This window comes from Hylobates moloch, unplaced genomic scaffold (genome assembly GCF_009828535.3).
Source record: "Hylobates moloch isolate HMO894 unplaced genomic scaffold, HMol_V3 SCAFFOLD_4, whole genome shotgun sequence".
Taxonomy (NCBI): domain Eukaryota; kingdom Metazoa; phylum Chordata; class Mammalia; order Primates; family Hylobatidae; genus Hylobates; species Hylobates moloch.
The window spans coordinates 138,227,731-138,245,525 of NW_026652279.1; the positions used below are offsets into that span (position 1 = coordinate 138,227,731).

Genomic DNA, 17,795 nt, shown 5'->3' on the forward strand with positions numbered 1-17,795 from the left:
CTAGTTCGAGATCCCTGAGGAATCGCCACACTGACTTCCACAATGGTTGAACTAGTTTACAGTCCCACCAACAGTGTAAAAGTGTTCCTATTTCTCCACATCCTCTCCAGCACCTGTTGTTTCCTGATTTTTTAATGATGGCCATTATAACTGGTGTGAGATGGTATCTCACTGTGGTTTTGATTTGCATTTCTCTGATGGCCAGTGATGATGAGCATTTCTTCATGTGTTTTTTGGCTGCATAAATGTCTTCTTTTGAGAAGTGTCTGTTCATGTCCTCTGCCCACTTTTTGATGGGGTTGTTTGTTTTTTTCTTGTAAATTTGTTTGAGTTCATTGTAGATTCTGGATATTAGCCCTTTGTCAGATGAGTAGGTTGCAAAAATTTTCTCCCATTCTGTAGGTTGCCTGTTTACTCTGATGATAGTTTCTTTTGCTGTGCAGAAGCTCTTTAGTTTAATGAGATCCCATTTGTCCATTTTGGCTTTTGTTGCCATTGCTTTTGGTGTTTTAGACATGAAGTCCTTGCCCACGCCTATGTCCTGAATGGTATTGCCTAGGCCTTCTTGTAGGATTTTAATGGTTTTAGGTCTAACATATAAGTCTTTAATCCATCTTGAATTAATTTTTGTATAAGGTGTAAGGAAGGGATCCAGTTGCAGCTTTCTACATATGGCTAGCCAGTTTTCCCAGCACCATTTATTAAATAGGGAATCCTTTCCCCATTTCTTGTTTTTGTCAGGTTTGTCAAAGATCAGATAGTTGTAGCTATGCGGCATCATTTCTGAGGGCTCTGTTCTGTTCCATTGATCTATGTCTCTGTTGTGGTACCAGTACCATGCTGTTTTGGTTACTGTAGCCTTGTAGTATAGTTTAAAGTCAGGTAGCGTGATGCCTCCAGCTTTGTTCTTTTGGCTTAGGATTGACTTGGCGATGCGGGCTCTTTTTTGGTTCCATATGAACTTTAAAGTAGTTTTTTCCAATTCTGTGAAGAAAGTCATTGGTAGCTTGATGGGGATGGCATTGAATCTATAAATTACCTTGGGCACTATGGCCATTTTCACGATATTGATTCTTCCAACCCATGAGCATGGAATGTTCTTCCATTTGTTTGTATCCTCTTTGATTTCATTGAGCAGTGGTTTGTAGTTCTCCTTGAAGAGGTCCTTCACATCCCTTGTAAGTTGGATTCCTAGGTATTTTATTCTCTTTGAAGCAATTGTGAATGGGAGTTCACTCATGATTTGGCTCTCTGTTTGTCTGTTATTGGTGTACAAGAATGCTTGTGATTTTTGTACATTAATTTTGTATCCTGAGACTTTGCTGAAGTTGCTAATCAGCTTAAGGAGATTTTGGGCTGAGACAATGGGGTTTTCTAGATATACAATCATGTCATCTGCAAACAGGGACAATTTTAATTCCTCTTTTCCTAATTGAATACCTTTTATTTCCTTCTCCTGCCTGATTGCTCTGGCCAGAACTTCCAGCACTATGTTGAATAGCAGCGGTGAGAGAGGGCATCCCTGTCTTGTGTCAGTTTTCAGAGGGAATGCTTCCAGTTTTTGCCCATTCAGTATGATATTGGCTGTGGGTTTGTCGTAGATAGCTCTTATTATTTTGAGATACGTCCCATCAATACCTAATTTATTGAGAGTTTTTAGCATGAAGGGTTGTTGAATTTTGTCAAAGGCCTTTTCTGCATCTATCGAGATAATCATGTGGTTTTTGTCTTTGGTTCTGTTTATATGCTGGATTACATTTATTGATTTGCGTATGTTGAACCAGCCTTGCATCCCAGGGATGAAGCCCACTTGATCATGGTGGATAAGCTTTTTGATGTGCTGCTGGATTCAGTTTGCCAGTATTTTATTGAGGATTTTTGCATCAATGTTCATCAAGGATATTGGTCTGAAATTCTCTTTTTTGGTTATGTCTCTGCCAGGTTTTGGTATCAGGACGATGCTGGCTTCATAAAATGTGTTAGGGAGGATTCCCTCTTTTTCTATCGATTGGAATAGTTTCAGAAGGAATGGTACCAGTTCCTCCTTGTACCTCTGGTAGAATTCAGCTGTGAATCCATCAGGTTCTGGACTCTTTTTGGTTGGTAAGCTATTGATTATTGCCACAATTTCAGAACCTGTTATTGGTCTATTCAGAGATTCAACTTCTTCCTGGTTTAGTCTTGGGAGGGTGTATTTGTCGAGGAATTTATGCATTTCTTCTAGATTTTCTAGTTTATTTGCATAGAGGTGTTTGTAGTATTCTCTGATGGTAGATTGTATTTCTGTGGGATCGGTGGTGATATCCCCTTTTTCGTTTTTTATTGCATCTATTTGATTCTTCTCTCTTTTCTTCTTTATTAGTCTTGCCAGCGGTCCATCAATTTTGTTGATCTTTTCAAAAAACCAGCTCCTGGATTCATTAATTTTTTGAAGGGTTTTTTGTGTCTCTATTTCCTTCAGTTCTGCTCTGATTTTAGTTATTTCTAGCCTTCTGCTAGCTTTTGAATGTATTTGCTCTTGCTTTTCCAGTTCTTTTAATTGTGATGTTAGGGTGTCAATTTTGGATCTTTCCTGCTTTCTCTTGTGGGCATTTAGTGCTATAAATTTCCCTCTACACACTGCTTTGAATGTGTCCCAGAGATTCTGGTATGTTGTGTCTTTGTTCTCGTTGGTTTCAAAGAACATCTTTATTTCTGCCTTCATTTCATTATGTACCCAATAGTCATTCAGGAGCAGGTTGTTCAGTTTCCATGTAGTTGAGCGGTTTTGAGTGAGTTTCTTAATCCTGAGTTCTAGTTTGATTGCACTGTGGTCTGAGAGACAGTTTGTTATAATTTCTGTTCTTTTACATTTGCTGAGGAGAGCTTTACTTCCAACTATGTGGTCAATTTTGGAATAGGTGTGGTGTGGTGCTGAAAAAAATGTATATTCTGTTGACTTGGGGTGGAGAGTTCTGTAGATGTCTATTAGGTCCACTTTATGTAGAGCTGAGTTCAATTCCTGGATATCCTTGTTAACTTTCTGTCTCGTTGATCTGTCTAATGCTGACAGTGGGGTGTTAAAATCTCCCATTATTATTGTGTGGGAGTTTAAGTCCCTTTGTAGGTCACTGAGGACTTGCTTTATGAATCTGGGTGCTCCTGTGTTGGGTGCATATATATTTAGGATAGTTAGCTCTTCTTGTTGAATTGATCCCTTTACCATTATGTAATGGCCTTCTTTGTCTCTTATGATCTTTGTTGGTTTAAAGTCTATTTTATCAGAGACTAGGATTGCAACCCCTGCCTTTTTTTGTTTTCCATTTGCTTGATAGATCTTCCTCCATCCTTTTATTTTGAGTCTATGTGTGTCTCTGCACGTGAGATGGGTTTCCTGAATACAGCACACTGATGGGTCCTGACTCCTTATCCAGTTTGCCAGTCTGTGTCTTTTGATTGGAGCATTTAGCCCATTTACATTTAACGTTAATATTGTTATGTGTGAATCTGATCCTGTCATTATGATGTTAGTTGGTTATTTTGCTCATTAGTTGCTATAGTTTCTTCCTAGCCTCGATGGTCTTTACAATTTGGCATGTTTTTGCAGTGGCTGGTACCGGTTGTTCCTTTCCATGTTTAGTGCTTCCTTCAGGAGCTCTTTTAGGGCAGGCCTGGTGGTGACAAAATCACTCAGCGTTTGCTTGTCTGTAAAGTATTTTATTTCTCCTTCACTTATGAAGCTTAGTTTGGCAGGATAGGAAATTCTGGGTTGAAAATTCTTTTCTTTAAGAATGTTGAATATCGGCCCCCACTCTCTTCTGGCTTGTAGAGTTTCTGCTGAGAGATCAGCTGTTAGTCTGATGGGCTTCCCTTTGTGGGTAACCCGACCTTTCTCTCTGGCTGCCCTTAACATTTTTTCCTTCATTTCAACTTTGGTGAATCTGACAATTATGTGTCTTGGAGTTGCCCTTCTCGAGGAGTATCTTTGTGGCGTTCTCTGTATTTCCTGAATCTGAATGCTGGCCTGCCTTGCTAGATTGGGGAAGTTCTCCTGGATAATATCTTGCAAAGTGTTTTCCAACTTGGTTCCATTCTCCCCATCATTTTCAGGTACACCAATCAGACGTAGGTTTGGTCTTTTCACATAGTCCCAAATTTCTTGGAGGCTTTGTTCATTTCTTTTTATTCTTTTTTCTCTAAACTTCCCTTCTCTCTTCATTTCATTCATTTCATCTTCCATCAGTGATACCCTTTCTTCCAGTTGATCGCATCTGCTACTGAGGCTTCTGCAATCTTCGCGTAGTTCTCGAAACTTGGCTTTCAGCTCCATCAGCTCCTTTAAGCCCTTCTCTCCATTGGTTATTCTAGTTATCCATTCTTCTAATATTTTTTCAAAGTTTTTAACTTCTTTGCTATTGTTTTGAATTTCCTCTCGTAGCTCAGAGTAGTTTGATCGTCTGAAGCCTTCTTCTCTCAACTCATCAAAGTCACCCTCCATCCAGCTTTGTTCCGTTGCTGGTGAGGAACTGCGTTCCTTTGGAGGAGGAGAGGTGCTCTGTTTTTTAGCGTTTCCAGTTTTTCTGCTCTGTTTTTTCCCCATCTTTGTGGTTTTATCTACTTTTGGTCTTTGATGATGGTGATGTACAGATGGGTTTTTGGTGTGGATGTCCTTTCTGTTTGTTAGTTTTCCTTCTACCAGACAGGACCCTCAGCTGCAGGTCTGTTGGAGTTTACTAGAGGTCCACTCCAGACCCTGCTTGGCTGGGTGTCAGCAGTGGTGGCTACAGAACAGCGGATTTTCGTGAGACCACAAATTCAGCTGTCTGATAGTTCCTCTGAAAGTTTTGTCTCAGAGGAGTACCCGGTTGAATGAGGTGTCAGTCTGTCCCTACTGGGGGGGTGCCTCCCAGTTAGGCTGCTCAGGGGTGAGGGACCCACTTTAGGAGGCAGTCTGTCCGTTCTCAGATCTCCAGCTGCGTGCTGGGAGAACCACTACTCTCTTCAAAGCTGTCAGTCAGACAGGGACATTTAAGTCTGTGGAGGTTCTTGCTGAGTTTTTGTTTGTCTGTGCCCTGCCCCCAGAGGTGGAGCCTACAGAGGCAGGCAGGCCTCCTTGAGCTGTGGTGGGCTCCACCCAGTTCGAGCTTCCTGGCTGCTTTGTTTACCTAAGCAAGCCTGGGCAATGGTGGGCGCCCCTCCCCCAGCCTCGCTGCGGCCTTGCAGCTTGATCTCAGACTGCTGTGCCAGCAATCAGCGAGACTCCGTGGGCATAGGACCCTCCAGGCCAGGTGCGGGACACAATCTCCTAGTGTGCCGTTTTCCAGGCCCGTTGGAAAAGCGCAGTATTAGGATGAGACTGACCCGATATTCCAGGTGCCGTCTGTTTCCCCTTTCTTTGACTAGGAAAGGGAACTCCCTGACCCCTTGCGCTTCCCGAGTGAGGCAATGCCTCGCCCTGCTTCGGCTCGCGGACAGTGCGCTTCACCGTCTGTCCTGCACCCACTGTTAGGCACTCCCTAGTGAGATGAAACCGGTACCTCAAGTAGAAATGCAGAAATCACTCGTCTTCTGTGTCGCTGGGGCTGGGAGCTGGAGACCGGAGCTGTTCCTATTCGGCCATCTTGGCTCCACCCCTGAACATTTAACTATCATATAATTTAGGTGTTCCTAAGTATTACTCCTAAATATTTTAATTCAGTGAACACCCTGAGAAAGTCTGTTTGCCACAGAGGTTGAGAAAATATCCATGCTGTTGGGAAAAGTGATAGAACTTCATCTTTCCCCCAGAAAATCCTCCCACTTCTCATATCCCCGTGATTTAAGGGGCAGTTCAATTCCTCCTCCTTCTCCAAGCTGCCTTCTATTCCTTCTGACTCTACATTCCACACTATTTTGTCCTTCTCAGGCTGCCCTCCTAGAAATACAATACAATGTGTGGAAAACAACAAGGAGCAACTAATCAGAGCCAGGCATTCTGTAAAGTAACTCCCTGTCCTCCACACATCCAGATCTCCTTTGGAAGCCACCATCTTAAGACAGAGGGTATAGGACATTAATAAAGAAGAATAAAGGGTTTAAAAACCATGAGGACTGAGGAGAATGAGAAACTTCCACTTTCGAGAGCTCTCATCCTCTTTTTTTCCTTTAGGTTTTTTGAATCGAGTTCTTTCTTAGGGTCTGAAAGAGCATATTTTATTTTATTAGATTTTAAAGTCACATAACAATTCCCACACAAATTAACTGGAAAATTTGAAATGAACATGGTTTACATAAATGACAAATTTATCACTCACTGAAAAGACAAACAGCATGATAGTTAACATACTAAAAATAGTCTTTAAGTTACACTAATCTACATCTCCTATCAATTCAGCAGAGCAAGCTGTTTTGTGTCAGCTTCCTGCCACACTTCACTGCCAAAACAGAAGAATGAGAACTTACTGCTGCCATATCCTTGATAAGTTTAATGATGATCTCTGAGATCTGGGTAGGGGTTGAGCCCTTCATCCACCAATGACTTTCACCTCGTCGGAGATAACTACAAGAAAAATTAGCACTTATAAAGCCAATAAATCATCAGTAGTAGTAACAAATGAAAAAGATGAAAATGTTATCTCAGAATGCAGCATCTTAGATTTTTAAGTGACTGAATCAATTAAAACATTTAAAAAGAAAATTCATCAAACCATTACCCCAAATCCCAAGACAGCAGTTAAGGTGATTTGAGTTCCCTTTCAAGTATTTCTCTGTTTGCACATTATTTCTGTGTGCATCTTTTAGAAGTACAGTCCAGGGACCACACAGGACTTATTTCTAGGGCACATGCGGATAATGTGGAGTTTGTGCCAGAATATAAATTCACTGTATCACTAAGCACACTACTATTTAGTTCAGCTGACTTTTTTCCTAGCAAGACTACAGGAAAGAAGTGATACAATGATTAACATTCTGATGTCATCTGCATATTGTTATGGATTGGCTCTACAAGTCGCACTGTTCAGATGTCTCTAATTCTCTACTGTTACACACAATTATAGAACATCCTTGCATATATACCTTGGTGCAAATATATGAAAGTTTTAGAAATAGAATTGGTAGGTCAAAAGAAAATATAGTTAGATATTATTAAACAGATATCCAAAAAGGCTGCAGCAATTTATATGAGATGAAAATGCCTATTTCCTCATAATGTTGCCAAAGCATCAAAGATATTTTGCAATTATTTTAATCTACATTTCTCTGATTAGTAGTGAGGTGTTTTCATTTGTTTACTGGCATTTATAAGTTTTTTTCTGTGAACTGACTACTGGCATTTATAAGTTTTTTTCTGTGAACTGACTGTTCTTGTCATTTATTATTCTTATCAGTTGTTTGCCTTTTTAAAATTGATTTGTAGTCATTCTTCTATATTATGCTAATAAAGTCATTGTCTATTATATAGGTTTAAGTATTTTTCTAAGTTATTTGCCTATATTTTAGAACATTTAAATATTATCACCTATCAAGTAATTTTCATTTTTATATAGTCAAATCTATAAATATCTTCCTATATGACTTTGGGTTCTGTGTTTTGTTTAAGAAGGTCTTATCAAGTTGAAGATTACAAAAATATTCTTCTATAATTTGTCCAAGTAGTTTTAAAAAGAAATGTACATAAAGCTTTAATTGACCTGAATTGTACTTTATTCCCCCATGCTTATTTATTTTTATTGTGGCAAAAAAACATATTACCTAAAACTGAAGTCTAATTTTGTGTATGATGAGAGGTAGGTATCTAAAATTTTTTTTTAACATGGATATCCAAATATTCTGACATCACATATTCAGCCTACTTTCTATTCCCCACTAATTGTAAATGACACTTTTATTATATACATGACATTCTTTTTAGATATTAGCCAGTTGTTTATGGATTTTATTTGGTGAGTAACCTAACAAGGTAAAATTTGAAATTATGTCTTAAATTTCTGAACAGTAGCTCACTCTATTCTGTTTTGGTACTAAAATAGAGGCAATAACTAACCTGGAATTGAAAATCATTGGAAGAGTAACTGTTGTAACTCCTTTGCCCACAGTGGTACCAGCTGTTCCAGTGATGGTGGTTCCTTTGGCTTTTAGCTGCACAGTGAGTGCTTTGGCAATGCATCCTAGAAACATGTCCAAGATACCCAGCTTATTCCAGTCTCCTTTCTCTGTTGAGTGAATGATATCACTGATATCTGCTGGGGGGAGAGATTTCACTCCTATGATGCTGGCCAGACGACTAGGGGTTACTTCAGGCAAAACTCTTCTTAGTAAAGAGGTTACCTGGTAAGAAAAATAAAATGAGAGAATTCCCTGTAAAGACTAATGTTTTAAGGTTTTCTTTTCTTTTTTTTAAGACAGGGTCTTGCTTTGTTGCCCAGGTTGGAGTGCAGTGGAGCAACCACAGCTCACTGCAGCCTTGAACTCCTATGCTCAAGGGATCCTCCCAGCTTTGCCTCCCAAAGTGCTGGGATTACAGGCATAAGTCACTGTACCCCGTCCCAGGCTTCATTTTTTAATGTACCTAACTATCATTCTTAACTTCAAAATCTTTAAGAAAAGAAATATGATTTAAACACTATTTTACATTTTGTGAAGGAAGAAAATATGATATACATAGTATTCAGATGGTAATAGTAGTGGTAATTACTAACCCAAGGCAGCAAGAAAAAAAAATACCTTTTCTTTCTGGTCAGGGCTAAATGACATTATATATTTCATGGTAATATGGTAATCAGTAGCCAGAATACTCTTTTATCACAACACATTAATAAAATGGAACATATTTTACTATTCTATACTCTCGTTATAAACAGTAAAAAAAAAGGAGTAAAATACAGGCCCCAAACAAAATGTAACAAAATACAAAATAAAAATCTATACTTAGGGTCCTTAGATAATTCTCTTTGCATTGCAACTTTTAACAATGTTTCAAGTAACAAAAGCAATGGAAAGGCTGTAGTGTGATCAGTCACCTGTCTCTGGACTCTAGGAGAGGCTGTGTGAAGCAGCGAGAAGAGATCCTGAAGCAGAGTTAGCTGTTGAGCCAGATACTGCCGGCCAACGTTAGAGCCACTCAGTGCTAAAACCATAGACAGCAGCTCAAAGCAGTAGGCATCAGAGGAGGCATCTTCATCATTTGGCTGAGAATTGGCATTTTCTTTGCTTGATATAGCATGTTCCCATTCTTCACGAACTCTGGTAGCTTCCATGCGAATAGCTTGGACAATATGAGCACACACCTATTTAAAGTTAACACAGAACATGTAAAAATATAGGGTAAGTTTGATTTACTACTCCTAGCAAAACAAGCAAACAAAAGAATAAGACAAGAATGTAAATTGATACTCAATTTAATACTATTCTCCCAGTTAATTCTCCATCATATGTCATTCTCTGAACTCATCTGAGAAACAAGTAAAGCTAGGGGAGCCACAATAAAAATGGAAATATTTAAATCAACTACTATGTGCAAACTGATTATATGCAAGTTATTAATGCCTATGCTTACAGTTTAGCACTTCAAAAACCAATCACCATATTTCATCACTGAAGGCACTTTTTCTCATGGTTTATCATTATGTTCATAAGGTGCTTTATAGCTGATAAGATTCACAATACTGAAATTATACATGACATTTTACAATTGAAAGCATCTAAGATTCAATGAAACACTGCTAGAAAGATAAAGCAAAAATAAATTCATGTTGTAGTTCATTGAAAAGAATAATAGTGCAGAAAGTCAGAATAGGGCCGGGTGCCGTGGCTCACACCTGTAATCCCAGCAATTTGGGAGGCTGAGGCGGGCGGATTGTGAGGTCAGGAGATCGAGACCATCCTGGCTAACACGGTGAAACCCCATCTCTACTAAAAATACAAAAAAATTACGCCTGTAATCCCAGCACTTTGGGAGGCCGAGTCAGGTGGATCACGAGGTCCGGAGATCAAGACTATCCTGGCTAACATGGTGAAACCCTGTCTCTACTAGAAAAAAAAAAAAAAAAATTAGCCAGCCGTGGTGGCAGACATCTGTAGTCCCAGCTACTCAGGAGGCTGAGGCAGGAGAATGGTGTGAACCCAGGAGGCGGAGCTTGCAGTGAGCCAAGATCGCACCACTGCATGACAGTCTGGGCAACAGAGCGAGACTCCCTTTCAAAAAAAAAAAAAGTTAGAATAATAGGTTAATTTAAAATCAATATTTTATTTGACTTTGGAAGTGATATTTTTATGTTATGTAGCACCCCATTATATGAACAATATAGTGCTATTTCCTCACCTGGTTATATTTAAAAATATTAACACTGGTATAGTTAACACTGTTAATTGCTCAGCCAACACACAAAAGAATGGGGGAAAAGAAATATGAGAAATGCAAATCAAATCTGATATAGCTGGGTATTTGACACCAAATAAAAAATCTACCCATAACAAACAGCAGCAAGGTAAGCAAGTTTTCATAAGTAAAATCTTTAAAATGATGAAGGTATGCCAAAATACTCATTCTTCTCTAAAAAATAGCAGGCACATTCTGCAGGACCTATGAAAGGGCGAGCATAAAAAAGTCTTCATAAATTTTTCAAAATACTTTATACCAAGCTCATCCAACCTGCAGGCTGGGGGACTGCATGTGGCCCAGAATGGCTTCGAATGTGGCCCAACATAAATTCATAAACTTTCTTTAAGTATTAGGAGATCTTTTTTTTCTTGTAAAATTTTTTTTTATGTTCATCAGCTACTGTTAGTGTTAGTGTATTTTATGTGTAGCCTCAGACAATTCTTTTTCTTCAAATATGGCCCAGGGAAGCCAAAAGATTGGACATCCCTGCTTTATACCCTAAAAACAAACACACACACACACACACAAAACTAATGAAGACAATGAAATAGCTATTAACCAACCTGTTTTTGTAAGTTAGTCAGCTTACTCCTGCTGAATATGATTCCAACCATATGTTCTTTCAGGTCAGCATCTGATGTTGCCTTTACATAGAAAAAGAAAAAAAAAGAATGAAGTGATCTCTTTAAATAATATTTGTATATTTGATATTTCAGAGTATCTTGAGAAATAATTTTGTGTATATATTTTTAAAGTAAATTTATTTTAAATTGAGGCTGATAATACTAAGACAAAGGATAAAGTTTGAAATAAAAAGAACAAAATCTCAGAACTTAAGAAATTCAGAGAAGTATATTCTCCTTTCACAAATTTCTTTAATGAAGTCAATTTGAGTCGCTTTGATTAAATCTATTTCTAAATTGTAAACATTATTAGTTCACATCCCACATTTAATTGTTTGAATAACAATCCAGGAAAATAACATTTGTTTAAAAGGAAAGTGTCCTAACAAACCTCTGTGATGATGGTGGTCTTGAATTAAGCTATTGGAACACCAACAGTCATCAAAGAAATGTATCATAAGGAAAAAAATAAAGGCTAAAATTTTATAGGGCTTATTATGTGCACGCTGTTCTTCTAAGTGCCAGATATGTGTGTGTGTGTATATATATATACACACACACAGGCGCATGCGTGCGTGCACACACACACACACACACACACACACACCCCTTATTTAATGTTCGCAACAACCCCAGAAGGTAAACTGTAATATTTTGCCTACTTTACGGTAAGAAAACTGAGGTAAGAAACTCTTTTGTTTAAGAATCAAAAATGATGCTTGGTTTTACATTTCTTAGGATAGAGGGCCAGAAGAGAATGTCCCTTTCGCCCTAACAATGAGGAAAAACCTGATCATCTACAAAACCAAAACTTTTTTTTTGGAGTCCATCAGAATGTTGAGATCAGCTACCAGGTAGAATGAATTCCAAATAAACAAATCCAGTTAGTTGAATACTTCAGAACTCTTCTTTCAGTACTTAACAGAACAAGTAAACAAGCAAAAAACCAAAAACCAGTAAGGCTCTTAAAGACTTGAATATTAAGGCTCTTAAAGACTTGAATATTATTGATCAACTTGAACTGATATTTATAGAACCCCTCAAAGAATAACAGCAGAGTTCACATTTTTTTGAAGTGCACATGGACATTCACTAAAACAGACTATATTACAGGCCAGAATCCAAATCTTAACAATTTTAAAAGGACTGAAATTATACGAAGTATACAGTTTGACCACAATGAAACTGAACCAGAAATTAATAATAGAAAGCTAACAGGAAAATTCCCAAATATTTGGGAATTAAACAAGGTGCTTCTAAATTACCCAAGGGTCAAAGAAGAAATCAAAATGCGGCCGGACACAGTGGCTCACGCCTGTAATCCCAGCACTTTGGGAGGCCGAGGTGGGTGGATCACGAAGTCAGGAGATAGACACCATCCTGGCTAACATGGTGAAACCCCGTCTCTACTAAAAAAAATACAAAAAATTAGCTGGGCATGGTAGCAGACGCCTGTACTCCCAGCCACCTGGGAGGCTGAGGCAGGAGAATGGCATGAACCCGGGAGGCGGAGCTTGCAGTGAGCCGAGATTGCACCACTGCACTCCAGCTGAGCGACAGAAGGAAACTCCATTTAAAAAAAAAAAAAAAAAAGAAATCAAAATGGGAATAAGAAAACATTGTGAATTGAATGAAAATAAAAACAGAATACCCCAAATTTGTGAAATGCAGCTAATGTAGTGCTTAGAAGAAAATAATAGCATTAAATACTTAGATGAGAAAAGAAAGGTCTTGGAGTCTATGATCTGATCTTCGACCTTAAGGAGTCCGAAAAAGATGAACAAATGAATACAAGGCAAACATAGGGAAAGAAATAAAGATGTGATCATTAAAAGAAGCAAAAATAGAGGAAAATCAATGAAACAAAAAGCTAGTTCTCTGAAGAGATCAAACTGATGAATCTTTAGCGAAACTATTTCAGAAGAAAAGAATGAAGACACAAATCACCAAGAGACATCACTACAGGTTCTACAGATATTAAAAAGACATAAGGGTATATTATGAACAACTTATGCCAATAAATCCAGAAACTTAGATGAAATGGACAAATTGCTTGAGTGTCAGAACTACTAAAGCTTACCCAAAAAGAAATAGATAACTGAAACAGCCCTGTTATCTATTAAAGAAAGTGAATTTTTAGAATAGAGCATTTATTTTGCTACTTAAGTACTAGCTAGATTATATATGAGTCTCTTTTAGATAGTTCTTTCATCTTACTCTTGTTTACTTCTTCCATCATTTATTTTTGCTTTTTAAAAACATCTTTATTGAGATATAGTTCACATACCATGCTATTCATCTATTTAAAGCATAGAATTCAATTTAGTACATTCAGATATGTGCAACTATCATCAGTCAATATTACCGCATTTTTATTACCTCTAAAAGAAGCACTATATCATGTAGCTACCATCCCCTAGTTTTTTTTTCACTGAAGGAAAATGAACTGTATACAAGCTAGTATCACATGTTGACTAAAACAAATAGCAATATATGGATTATCTTACTGAATAAAAGAAATGAAGAAAGAGAAACATATAAAGGTACCACTGTGCTCTTGTCTGGGTGACAGACTTAAGACTAGGTCTCTTAAAAAAAAATCCATTCTGATAGAAATTCTCAGCAAACTAGGAATAGAAGAAAACATTCTCCAATCTTATTAAAAACATTCACCCCCCAAAAATCTACAGTTCACATCACACTTAATAATGAATGGTTTATACTTTCTTTTCAAGATCCAGAGCAAGTCAGAGCTATCTGTTCTCATTACTTCTATTCAACATGGCACTTAAGGGCTTAATCAATGCAATAACACAAGAATATAAGAAAAGAAATTTAAGGCATATAGTTTAGAAAGGAAAAAATCCAAATTTATTGAAGACTACATGATTATATAAGAAAACCCTAAAGAGTCTATAAAAAATTTCTGAAATTAGTAAGTGAATTTAAGATCACAGGGTAGAAATCTAATATACAAAAGTCAATTCTATTTTTATATACTAGAAATGAACAATTGGAAAGTGAAATAAAAAATACCATTTACAATAGCTTTACAAACGTTAAATGTTTAGAAATAAATTTAATAAAATATGTACAAGATGTGTACAATGAATTACAAAACACTGCTGAAATTTTAAAAAGATGTAAAAAAACCGCTGATACATATCATGTTCACAGATACGAAGACTCAATATTATTGACATGGCGATTCTCCCTAAATTATCAATTTGGTGTTAATTCCAGTCAAAATTCCATCCCACCTCCCCTTTTTTTTTTTTAAAGAAACGGTCAAGCTGATTCTAAGCTTTATATGGAAATGCAAGAGATCTAGAATAGCCAGAATAACTTAAAGAACAAAGTTAGAACCTGATATCAAGACTTTTTATAAAGGTACAGTAATTAAGACACTTTGATGGATCAATGGAGCAGAATAGAGTCCAGAAACAGACCTACACATTTACGGTAAATTGACTATTGATAAATTATAGTCTTCTCAACGAATCGTAGTAGAACAATTGAACATCTATATGCAAAAGCCTCAATTCTTACACTGTACGTAAAAATTAAAATGTATACAGTTCTAAACAAAAGAACTAAAACTATAACATTTCGAAAGGAAGAGAGTATCTGTGTGACCTTGGGTTCTAGACCACACACAAAAATCATGAATCAAAAAAACCAGAAAAACTGGACTTTATCAAACTTAAAAACTTCTGTTCTCTGAAAGATAAGCCACAGACCTGGAGAAAATATTTGAAAACACATAATTGGTAAAAGATCTGCAAAGATCTGTATGTAAGTGTTCACAGCAGCTTTACTAATAGTAGCCAAACAGCAGAAACAACCCAAATATCCATCAAAAAATGAAAGGATAAACAAATTATGGTAAATCCATATAATGGAACACTTCTCAGCAACCAAAAGAACGAACCATGCCTACATGCTACAACATGGATAAATCTCAAAAGCATTAAACTAAAGTGAAAGAAACAAGACAAAAAGGCTACATTCTGTGTGGTTCTATTTATATGATATCCAGGAAAAGGCAACACACCACTGGCAGAATATAGTTCAGTAGTTGCTAGGTTCTAAGTGTGAGGTTGGGGGATTGCTTGCAAAGGAACATGAGAGAAATTTGGGGAGTGATGTGTTTTAAAACTTGGTTGTGGGCTGGGCATGGTGGCTCATATCTGTAATCTCAGCACTTTGGGAGGCCAATGCTGGCAGACTGCTTGAGCCCAGGAGTCTGAGACCAGCCTGGGCAACATGGCAAAACCACATCTCTGCAGATATATTAAAATCAGCTGGGCACGGTGATGTGCACCTGTAGTTCCAGCTACTTGGGAGGCTGAGGCAGGAGGATCCATTGAACCCGGGAGGTTGAGGTTGCAGTGACCCGTGATCATACCACTGCACTCCTGGGTGACAGAGACAGACCCCGTCTCAAGCAAAACAAAACAAAACAAACTTGATTGTGATAATGATTTCACTAGTGTACACAAGTAAAAATTCATTGAATGATACAGTTTAAAATGAGGAATTTCTGTAGGTAAATTGTGCTTCAATAATCTAACTTAAAAAAAAAAGATCCTCTTAAAAATCATGTTATTTCATGGGCACCCACGTGACAGTATAACCTTTCCTATTCAACCTTAACTCCTCAACATACACTCTCCCACTGTTAGGCCAGTATCTCTGATCAGTCCTTGCTCCCATTCTCTCTACTAATCTCATTCGAATCCCTTCATTCTCTTTCAGATCTAACTCCAGTCCAATATCCCCTAAGAAGCCTTCTCTGACCACTCCAGGGCACAATGATCTCAAGGTACTCTGAAAGCCTATGTCATTTGCAATTTTTTTAAACACATTTAATAACTTGCTTATATACTATATAGTATCTTTGTTGATTTCTTTTTGGGGAGTGAGGGGAATGCAGAGGGTTCATAACCAAGAACAGAATGCAAGCTTTTTGAGGGCTTTCCATTCTCACAATTGTTTAGTACAGAGTTGACATTTGCTAAAATTCAATTGATTTAATGGGTAGTTACACAGTCTTGTAGTTATTCAAATGAGATCCCCAAAAGATGTTGAAAGAAGTTACCAGCATTTAAGAAATCTTATTTTTTTCAGATCTCAAACAAACATAGGACAATGATTTAGATACTACTGTATTGGGAAACACAGGGTGAGACAAGGGAAATCCTTGAAATTTATCTTTCAAAGGGCTGCCAAGGTGATTATTTGTAGCATTTAAAGACACTAGAATATTGAGACTAGTCAGAGTTGACTTCTCTTTTTGGAAGTGGATGAGGTACAAAAGGCTTAGGTATAGTGTTTTAGTCAGGACCAAAAAAGTAAAGCAACTGTATTTTTAGAAGAAATTTCAAGAACAGTAATAAAGAGTAGTTATTCTAATAAAAATTTACCAAACATTTGTGTGATGATACCATGATGGATACAAAGACAAATTAGACATCGACTTGGTCTTTAAGAAGCTATGGTTCAGTAGAAGAGATAAAACATCCATGTAGATAAACATGAGAAAAATGAAGAAGAGACACATATAGATTATCATGAACTCCAGCAGAGAGAAAACTGCTTTTGTTTAGGGAAATCATAAACAAGTTTCATGAAGAGGATAAATCACAAAAAAGTTTCATGAAGAAGACAGTACTTTTGAGCTGAACTGTGAAGGACAGGGACAATGGAGGAGGGAGAAGATAATTGATGGGGTATAGCACAGAAATGATTACAAATGAACGCAAAAACCCAAGGTATAGAAAAAATTTGCTGTTACTTAAAATACTAGCTAGATTATACATGAATAATGAATTTCTTTTAGATAGCTCCCTCATCTTTCTAAGAAAAAATATGAACTGCGTAAAACTGTTATTACATATCCATCAAAATATACAGCAATAAATGAATTATTTCACTGAAAAAAAGAATAAAAAAGGGAAATAAATATCTTTAGAATACAAATAAATACATTGTATACTTTTTCTTCTCCTTCAGGTGATGACAATAGTGCTTTTTCCTCTTGTTCTGGTGTAGGTTCAGCATCTCCAGAGATGAGCTTTCCAAATACCTGATGAAGATATGCATGTGAGAAGGAATTAATGACAGACATTAACACTATATTAGCCAGAGGACTCATTAGCTGATTCCACAGGTTTTATAATACGCTGCTCTTGCTAATATACAGCACTATTTTTCTTAATTAAAAATGCAACATGAAACTCAGGTGTTCAGGGCTATGAAAAGAAAAAATGGGCAACATTTGTAGCCAGAAATTTCTGTAAGTTTCACAAAATATTTTGTTACACTCTTAAAATATATTATGTCAATTATCCTGTGCTCGAATATGTCGTAAGGACACTCACTTGAGACGTAATCAGTCTGAATACTCGCAGAGTCTCAGCTTCACAGTTCCTCTGCTGGGCCACACTGGCTGAAATCTGGCCAGCTATCTTTGTGCTTTCACCATCTTTCCAGCCCAGGACTTTGACTTGTCGAACTCTCAGTGTATTTTCTGGGCCTTTTAATTCAATTTTTATGATGTGATTATCCCCTCCTGGAAGTTCACTTGTTACCCAGCCAATGTGCCTGGAATCCAGATCAACCTGGTTGAGTAGAAAAGAGGCAGGAACCTGATTCAGCCAGATCACTTTTATCACTGTGCTGGACTTAGCATTGATATCAGCAAGCTCAAATAACAAAGAATTGTACAGAGTAAAGGTTATGAGGTTATTTCACACTGGTTTTCTTATTTCAACCGGGGGAAGATAAGTATTATTATTTATAGTAGCTATTATATAGATGAAGAAACTACG

The 17,795-nt window shown here is 37.3% G+C and overlaps 1 protein-coding gene across 1 annotated transcript in view; it reads right to left on the reverse strand.

The window, feature by feature from the left end:
* MYCBP2 (MYC binding protein 2) overlaps positions 1–17,795 on the reverse strand; it is a 288,978-nt gene that overhangs the window by 21,800 nt on the left and 249,383 nt on the right. Inside the window, exons 67-72 of the mRNA XM_032151244.2 lie at positions 17,346–17,585; positions 16,952–17,050; positions 10,903–10,983; positions 8,979–9,245; positions 8,003–8,286; positions 6,421–6,517 (exon numbers count right to left, since the gene is read on the reverse strand). Of these exons, the coding sequence (XP_032007135.1) occupies positions 6,421–6,517; positions 8,003–8,286; positions 8,979–9,245; positions 10,903–10,983; positions 16,952–17,050; positions 17,346–17,585 (1,068 nt within the window). The remainder of the gene's footprint in view (positions 1–6,420; positions 6,518–8,002; positions 8,287–8,978; positions 9,246–10,902; positions 10,984–16,951; positions 17,051–17,345; positions 17,586–17,795) is intronic.